Below are 9,229 nucleotides of genomic sequence, written 5' to 3' on the forward strand. Positions count from 1 at the left end.
TTACTTAATAATTAAAACTGGCTTCAAATAACTAACTAATATATCTCTAAATGCGTAATTTACAATTGTTGCTAAGACTTCATTGTTCTGGCACCTAACAAGAGTAATTAATTTCACTTCATATTCGAATGATATTACTCCCAATGTAACACAATGATAATACCAAAAAATTGTTCATCCACAATTTTGAATTTTCTTTGAACACCTCTAAACAGCATGGCATCCGCCATTTTTCGAAGGTGGACGCCATTTTTTTTTAATGTGGGGAGTATGCACATCTTCTTGCATAAGTATTCGTTCCCCACATTTTTTTTATATGGAGTTAATACATATGCAAGTTTATGTGCAAATCGCAGCTTGTAGGCAAAAAGAGAGCAACCGTCGAAGTTGGTTCTCTCGTTTAGTTTTTTTCTCTCTGGTGCGGGCTGAGAATAGCCGTTGGCATTTATAAAACACTTATTTTTTAATAACAAATGATCTAATTCTACAAATAAATAACCAGACTTGTTCTGGTGGTTCAAAAAGAGTAGCCTAACAAATTGTTGTCATATTATAAACAAAAATGTAAGCTACAAAAATGTTTCCTCGATCTAATTTATATTCTAAGTTAAAATTTGTTGCCATCGTGCTACTTATCATCTTTTTCATCGATTACTTTGGCATCCTGACTCACATGTTTGAATTGGATTATTATCGCCTGTTTAATTATCCACTTCAAGGAGATATATTGCAATACTCACATCGCGTTAGATTCCACCAGGAGGTCGATGTAAAGCCAATAAATCTTTACAACTACACATTCCTCGAGAAGTGTCATCAGAAATGCGTCGAGGATGGGGGATCACCAATATCGCCAAAAATCACACTTATAGTTAAATCAGCGATGGCAAATTTCGAACGTCGGCACGCGATACGTCAATCATGGGGCTACGAACAACGCTTTTCCGATGTCATAATCAGGACCGTTTTTATGTTGGGTATTTCCAACAATCAGGAGCTTCAGAAACATATCAAAATCGAATCGAGGCAATACAATGATATAGTACAATCAAACTTTGAGGATACCTACTTTAATAATACAATAAAGACTATGATGGGTTTTAGGTGGGCAGTTGAAGTTTGTCCCACCAGCAAATTCTATATGTTCGTAGACGACGACTATTATGTCTCTCCTAAGAATGCTCTTCGATTCATAGAAAACCCAGAAAGTTACCCGAGAAATTTAGACGAAGCCGATGAAACTCTGCGAAAGCTGGGTGGACGGTTTAAAAATAGACTTTATTTTAATAAATTCCCCGAAGCATTGGCTCAACTTGATGCTGCAGATCGGAGAATACTTTCACAAGGTCATAGCAATTTCTATGAAGACTCTGAGATTCCTGCAGCAGCAAATATCATCCCTGAGGATGATTATAAAAAGCAAAGTCCTTTGCTCGTAGATAGTTATAATGATAAACTTTTCGCTGGATTTGTCTTCCATTCGTCGCCTCATAGACACAAACCAAGCAAGTGGTATGTGAGTTTAGCCGAATATCCATTCCATATGTGGCCACCGTATGTTACGGCTGGAGCTTTTATACTTTCAAGGGAGGCACTCTTTGAAATGTATTTCGCAAGTATGTATGTGAAGCATTTTCGATTCGACGATGTCTATTTGGGTTTGGTTGCTTTGAAGGCAAAAATCGAATTGCATCATTGTGAGGAGTTCTATTTCCATAGGCCAACTTATTCCGGTCCCTACAGCTATCGGTATGTTGTAGCATCACATGGATTTGAAGATCCAAAAGAACTGATAAAAACGTGGAATGAATGTCGATCGGCTGGTCATGCTTGAAGCGTCTCTGATAAATTATTATTTATTATTAGAAAATATACCAAATTTTATTTATAACGCAGGTAAACCAAATTGTTAATAAAACGTCCTTTTAAGAATGAAACATTTTTTTATTTAGTTTTTTACTTAAAGTAGTGGTGGTCTCAGAAATAAACTGAGATAATCTTAATTAAAAGATAGGATAGTGTAAAATAAAAAAGAAAATTATGTTATACTCGGGCGTATACTCACTTTTCTTTCTCACAGTATTTATTGTGGCTCCCACGGCTAATCGGACAAAAAGACCGAACATTTTGGCAGTGCAATTTCTCCAAGAAAATGTATGGAAGTAGTTAAAGTTAAGCATCATTTTATAACATATTTAAGTTTAAATAAAAAAAATGCATTTCAAATTATTAATTAGCAAATAAATTAAAAAAAAAAACAAAAACAAAACCAACTCCTTACTTAGATCTCTCTCTTATCGGACACTAGCTGTTTTTGCACTGTAGTAGCCCTGCAACGGTATTTTTAAAGTAAAACGGTAATGTTATTATTAATCTTGTATCACGGAAGACTTTTACTTACATTTAAAGTATTTTCTTGCTCTGCGTCTTAAAGACACCAAAAGGAATATAAACGTCTTTGGAAATTGGAAAAATGGGTTTGTTGCATAGCCAGGACGGTAAATCAGAGAGAGAAATAGCAGAAATTATGCATCGAAACTTTTACATAGTTTTTTACATAATTTCACAAATTTAAAAACGAAAATAGGATTCGAAAATGGAGTCGTACCATGAGAAGCTTCTTACTTACTTAGTAGGCTTACCAACTAACTTAAACTTCTTATCTCCGAAATCTCTAAAGATGTTTTTGAAGGAGACTACGAGTAAAGAAGTCAGGAACGAAACAAAGAAAAACTATCGCCATCGACGAAATAACCGAAATGGCCGTGCAACAGTGTTTAATAAGTTTTGTATTAGGGAAAAAATAGTAATCAAAGACTTAAGACATATAACACAGGATACGTCTTCTTGGAATAGGGTGGAACTACATATTGTATTGTTAGTTAACCGTTAGACATAAGACAATATTATAAATAAGGTTTTGTTCACGGACGGAAGAAAATTTAACTTTAAAGGTTCAGATGGAAGAATGTATGAATGGCCAAAAGCAAATGAAGAATTTCCTCATAAGCTCACTAGGGCTACTGTAAATCATGGCGGTTGCTTGGTCAAGGTATGAAGCAACACGGCTTTGCAAGTTCTGGAGATCGGAACTAACATTTTGTGGAGGGTAAAATGTATCAATTAACATTAACATTTTGAAACAACATTTGTGGTTCAGTTTTGGTAAGCTCGGAATACAAGGCAATTTTATCTTCTAGCAGGACAACTAGCCAGAGCCAGATTTTGTACCGCAAGGTCGTAGTTATTTAACCTTTCCGGGAGATCCTTGGGAAATATTTTTCCCCTTCCATGGAGCAAGTTCCTACTCTCAAGAATTCCCCACGGAATTCTTTTTCCTTGGAAACAAAGTTATTTATTTATTGAATTCGTAAAACAAACTAACGTTAGAACTTTAAGACTAAAGAAGGTAAACTGAAGTATTGAAAAAATTTACTTTAAATGTTTTACTTTTAAAATCATCGCTTACGGAATATTCCAAAAAGTAATACTTGTTGTAAACTGAAATCAATTGGTAGAGGGGACTGTTTTTACCATAGTTCGATCTGCTTGATGTAGAACGTAAGAACTTGTCTTCTAATACTTGAACGGCTAAAGTTTAATTGTTCCAAAATTGATGGTGATATGACTGACCCATTGATTCATTTTATAATAAAGCACAGCTGAATGTACTCTCTGTGTTTACAAAGCGATGGAAGATTTATAAGCTTGAGAAAATGATTGTTGGGTGGAAATTCGAGCCTATTGGACCATTGGAAGAAACGGAGGCAGAAGCGCATGAATCTTCTTTGTACTCCTTCTATTCTGTTTAAAGAGGAGCCCAAATTATGCAGTCATATTCTAATATTGGTCTTACAAATAATATACAAAGAAGTTTAAGAATATAAGGGTCGCGAAAATCGTGTAAAAACCGTTTTATAAATCCGAGTGTCTTATTTGCTTTTTTAATAACAAAGTCATAATGATTTGTAAAAGTTAATTTTGAGTCAAAAATAATACCAAGGCTAGAGAAAGTAGAGAGTTTAGTCTAATAAGAAGAGTCTAAATGACAATAGAAAGTCAAAACATTTTGTTTGAGTGTAAAACACATTGATTTACTTTTGTCAATGTTTAGTAAAAGCTTTTTATAAAACACCATTCGCGTAAACAGTCGTCAAGTGAGTCGATACGTTTGAAAATTTTAATGTTATCAGCGTAAATTAAAACAGATGAGTGTTTTATAATAGAAGGTAAGTCGTTTACGTATAAAATAAACATTTAAGGTCCTAAGTGGCTACCTTGTGGTACGTCAGAATTTGTATAAAATATGAAGACCACTCATTCCTAAAAACTACGCTGCATTATATATTATATAAGTACAACGAAACCCAACTAACAAATTTATCGTTAAAGCCTTGGGATTTAAGTTTGGAAGTTAACATTTTATGGCACAATTTATCAAAGGCCTTACTGAAGTCTTTGAAGACACAGTCAACTTATTTCCGTTTTTCAAACGAATCTAAACAAAATGAACTGAAATGAAAATGGATAGTAACTGTTGACTTATTTTGAACAAAACCATGTTGACTGCCACAAATTAAAGACTTACAATTAAACGATATGACCTTACAAATAATGGTTTCAAATAACTTAGGGATGACCAACAGTTTTGCAATCTGACGATAATTTTGTATTTCATTTGTACTACTCTCTTTATATATCGGTGTTATGTACGAAATTTCAGGAAAAAATTGAAGATTTGAGCGATTCATTGAAAAAATTGTTTATTTATTTAATCCGTTAATTATCTAACGTTAATATAAACTTATAGCTATTTACATAATTTTTAATTTAAAATTTGATGAAATTAAATTATAAAATTTACTGGAGACTGAAATCAATTGATTTAAAGGGCTATTCATACCATAGTTAGTTCTGCTAAAGATCGGACATAAAGGTATCTGTCTTCTTATGCCGGTTTGACTATAGCTAAAATTTAGACGATTCAGAGCTGTTGCGTATATAATAGAACCATTAATTAATTTTAAAATAAAACAAAATTGGAGATACTGTCTATGTTGTGAGAGTGTAGGGAGGTTTATTAGCAAAAGTCTCTGGGAATAAGGAGGTGGTGTGAATATTTGGGAAAACGGAAGAAAACGAAGACAAAAACGGATAAATCTTTTTTTCGATACTTTCAAGTCTGTCAATATGGACTGAATAGTATGGTGCCCATATAGTATTGGCCTGACAAATGATACATAAAGAAGTTTTAAGACGTAGGGGTCACGAAAGTCACGAGAAAAACGTTTAATAAAACCTAGAATCTTGTTAGCTTTCTTAACTATATAGTTATAATGGTCACAGAACGTTAATTTACTGTCAAGAATAACACCTAAATCAGAGAAAACGGAAAGCTTACAAAGGGAGGAAGAATCTAATAAATAGTTATAATCTATAATTGTTTTTTGCGTGTAAAACACATAGTTTTAAATTTGTCAATATTCAATAAAAGTCGGTTTGTATTGCACCATTCCCTAAAACTATGAAGATCTTCTTGAAGCTGTGAGCAGTCATTGATTGAACTAATAGATTTAAAAATTTTAATGTCATCAGCGTATATTAAAACGGAGGAGTTTTTTTTATAACGGATGTTATGTCATTTATATATAAGATAAATAATAAAGGACCTAAATGGCTACCCTGTGGAACACCAGAGTTGACGTAAAATTGGTCGGAGAATTCCTTTCTGAATATAACGCTATAAATTCTGTTCTTGAGACAAGACGAGATCCACGTCAAGAAATTATCGTTAAACCCTAAGGCCTTAAGTTTATGAACTAAAGTCTTGTGACACAATTTATCAAAGGCTTTGCTGAAATCTGTGAATACGCAATCTACTTGCTTACGATCTTCGAAGGAGTCAAGGCAGAAAGAAGTGAAGTGAAGTAGGTTTGTAATTGTTGATTTATTCTGGACGAGACCATGTTGATTTTCATATACAATTGAATTACAATTAAAGGATAACATCTTACAGATAATGGACTCAAATAGTTTGGCAATCGGGCGGTAATTCGTTATTTCATTCTTAGACCCTTTTTTATGAATCGGAGTTATAAATGCACTTTTCCATAATAGTGGGAAAACTGAGCTTCTAAGAGATTCATTAAACAAAACAAACAGAGGGTACGATAAATGAGACACACATGATGGTACTCCATCAGGGCCAGGGTGAAAACAGTCATCAAGTTCTGAGACACAACGAACAATTGAATCCTCACATATTGTCAAGTCAATTGAGTTAAGGTGTAAGGAATATGAAGAGGATAGGATAAATAGGATGCGTATTTTTTTCAAAATATAAGAAGGTACATCATGTTGACCATAGCTATAACAAACGTCAAGTTCTGAAGCTTTGCGAACGATTTCATCTACAGAGATCCAAAGACTAATTGAGTTTAAATAAGGGAAATTTTGTGAGAGGGCCAATGACTCAGGCGTTCGCTACTTCGAAAGCATCTTTGGAGATATTTGCAAACATATTTGAAATTTTTTCAGAGTCATGGCTAAGTTCGTTGTTGAAAGACATGCAGTTTGGATACCCGTCAGTATTTCTCTTACTATTAACACAGCTCCAAAATGTTGTTGGTTGTTTTTTATGTCGGTTTAAGTATTTAAAATAAAGTCATTATAAAGAATATCTGAATAGTCAAAAAACATATTTCTTAGCTCATTGTATATTACCAAGTCATTATCAGCTTTTGTTTTATTATATTTAATCCAGGCCTTGTTTGCTTTTATTTTTTAAGTTTTTTAAGCAAGAGTCAAACCATGGAGGAGATTTAGAAATATTGCATGGTTTTCGCAATGGTGTGGTCTCATAAAAAAATTTAAAGACATTAATGTCACAGTTCTCAAACAAATGATTCCAGTTCACATTACATAACAGGTTGAAAAGTTCATTAAGCCTGCATTGGCTGAATTTACAGCAGTATCGGAATTAAGTGTTAGGAGATCTTGGAGGTATAAATGTGGCGATAATGTATATAAGTCCTGTGATAGTTTTAACTTGTATGCAAATAATTTCTACATCAGATTGACGAAAGTCGTCAACCAAAAGCCATATCAAGCAATTTTTTACGGCAAGCAAAAGTCCACCTCCTACAGTGCTGATGTCATTTAAGCAGTGTCTATCACGTCTATACACTTGATAATTCTAATCGAAGAGTTCCGTGTCCAAGAATGTATTGTAACGAGCCGCTTTGCCTGTTTGGGGTCGTGACTGGCTTAATTGAACCCGTAGCTCAGCGGTTTTGAAGGTTCTTCGACCCAGGACTCATCACAAAAATAATGCCAGTCTAGCATCCCGGTGGTAGTGATGCGCGAGATATTTATCATAACCCTCCCTACCTGGTTGTCTTCCTCGCTAAGAACAACCCCATTCCTCGGCTTCTTTTCCTTATCACTTCTTCCCCATTTTCCCCTTACTCTCTCATCCCTTTAGAAAAAATTTAAGCCATCATCTTCATGATTTAAGGCTTCATAAAAATTCCATCGCTTTTCTTTTTAAATAACAAATTATTTTATTTAGATAATTAAATTTTAAAAGGCTATAAACTGTATATATATATGTTTATATGCATGTAGCAAAATTTAAATTTTTAATTTACACAAAAATTAATTTAATACTTTAAATCTTGTATTTAATTTTACATAACAAAATAAAGTGGCAATCATACGCAAATCAACCAAAATCTATCATTGATTCGATAAGAATCGTCTTCGATTTTATTACCAAAAATTGGATCTTCAAGATCTCTTTTCTTCTTGTTCTTTTAAACTTTATTTCAACTCCCCTTTATGCGGAACCCCCCCTTTGTTTGAAGTTATATATATACGAACGTATATCTTCTTTTTTTTTTTTTTTTATTTTAATTCGTATATAGTATGTAAAAAAGGAAACATAATCGACTTACCCCGTTCTTCTGCTGTAGTGGCCACTGCTGCTGGGAGGCTGGGTCGACGAATTGTAATGATGGTAGATATATATGCGTATATAAATTGTTCACTTTAACTAACTTCAAACAAACTAAGTAAACTAATTTTATATTACGTTTCGCGGAACGTATCAAATCAAAAAAATTTCGTAATTGATTAATGATAATGATGTTACCACAAATTTAATTTACTAGTCAAGAAAATTTTTTAATTTTAAAACAAAAAAAAAATTAACTTTAAAAAAAAACACTATATGTATTATATTCATCGGCTTCGAACAGCGTTAAGTTTAATGGTGGGGTTTTGTGTCGGCGCCTAGACACTCTAGGCTACCGGGCTTCTATAGCTTGGGTGTGCTGAATGCTGAGTTTGAATCTGGCCACGCAATCCTGTTGATTTTTTTGTCATTGAACATTTATAGGTGTTTTATCCTTCAGGATACCTTTCGGGAGCTTGATAAAAAAAAGGATTTCTTTTAAATTTAAGCACAAAATGCAGATTCTTATATGCATGTAGATCTATGTACGCATCTACGTGCATACATATATTACATATATATATAAATTGCAAATAATGTCGCCATTTACCTTGATGGGTGGATAATTAATTCCTTTTCAATTTCTTGCACACCAAAGTAATTTTTTTTTTTAAATAAAGAAACCAAATTCACGTAAAAAAAAACTTTAACGTTTATTAGTTAAAATAATTAGAATATGACACTAATATTGGTAACAACTTTATTTTTTGTCATATAAGACTGCTCTTTATGTTTCTGATGTTTCTCTTCGGCTTTTAAAATTGAAAAAGGTCTAGGCTTCCTAGCCAACCTGCGGACTACCCGTTTTCATATAATAGAGAAAAGCTCCTATCCCGTTGATGGTTCTCCACTTCACCAACACACGAATCCCAGTTTTCATCTCACGCTTCTGAATCAGCGCGGATTGGTCTCTTTTTGTAAAGTGGAAATGTTGCTTCTTAGAAAATCTACTCAACCTAAGCTTCCTAACCAACATTTCCACTTTACCGCCTCCGTATCTGCAACGATTGCTACCAGCTATTAAATGTTGCCTTCTTTTTGTTGCATACTTTAGGGATACCCGGTTTCGGTTATTTTGAAAATGAGCTTGTAGGTAACAGGGCTTTGCATTTTGCAAGTGTATCGCCCACAAGGAACATGCAAAGGAACCCACGACCTATCGAATAAAAACAGAGATCGAAAAAAAATTTTCCAAAAAAAATCGTGACTTGAAAC

At 33.6% G+C, this 9,229-nt stretch overlaps 1 protein-coding gene across 1 annotated transcript; it reads left to right on the top strand.

Annotated features, from left to right (window-relative positions):
• The first annotated feature begins 424 nt into the window (after positions 1–424).
• On the top strand, positions 425–1,937 carry LOC129941637 (beta-1,3-galactosyltransferase brn). The gene has a single exon (XM_056050326.1). It carries the CDS (start codon positions 578–580, stop codon positions 1,832–1,834), a length of 1,257 nt encoding a protein of 418 aa, XP_055906301.1. The 5' UTR covers positions 425–577; the 3' UTR covers positions 1,835–1,937.
• Positions 1,938–9,229: the final 7,292 nt, after the last annotated feature.

This window comes from Eupeodes corollae, chromosome 1 (genome assembly GCF_945859685.1).
Source record: "Eupeodes corollae chromosome 1, idEupCoro1.1, whole genome shotgun sequence".
Taxonomy (NCBI): domain Eukaryota; kingdom Metazoa; phylum Arthropoda; class Insecta; order Diptera; family Syrphidae; genus Eupeodes; species Eupeodes corollae.

Excerpts from the sequence above, each read along its gene's own strand:
- LOC129941637 (XM_056050326.1), top strand. The coding sequence starts at position 578 with ATGTTTCCTCGATCTAATTTATATTCTAAGTTAAAATTTGTTGCCATC.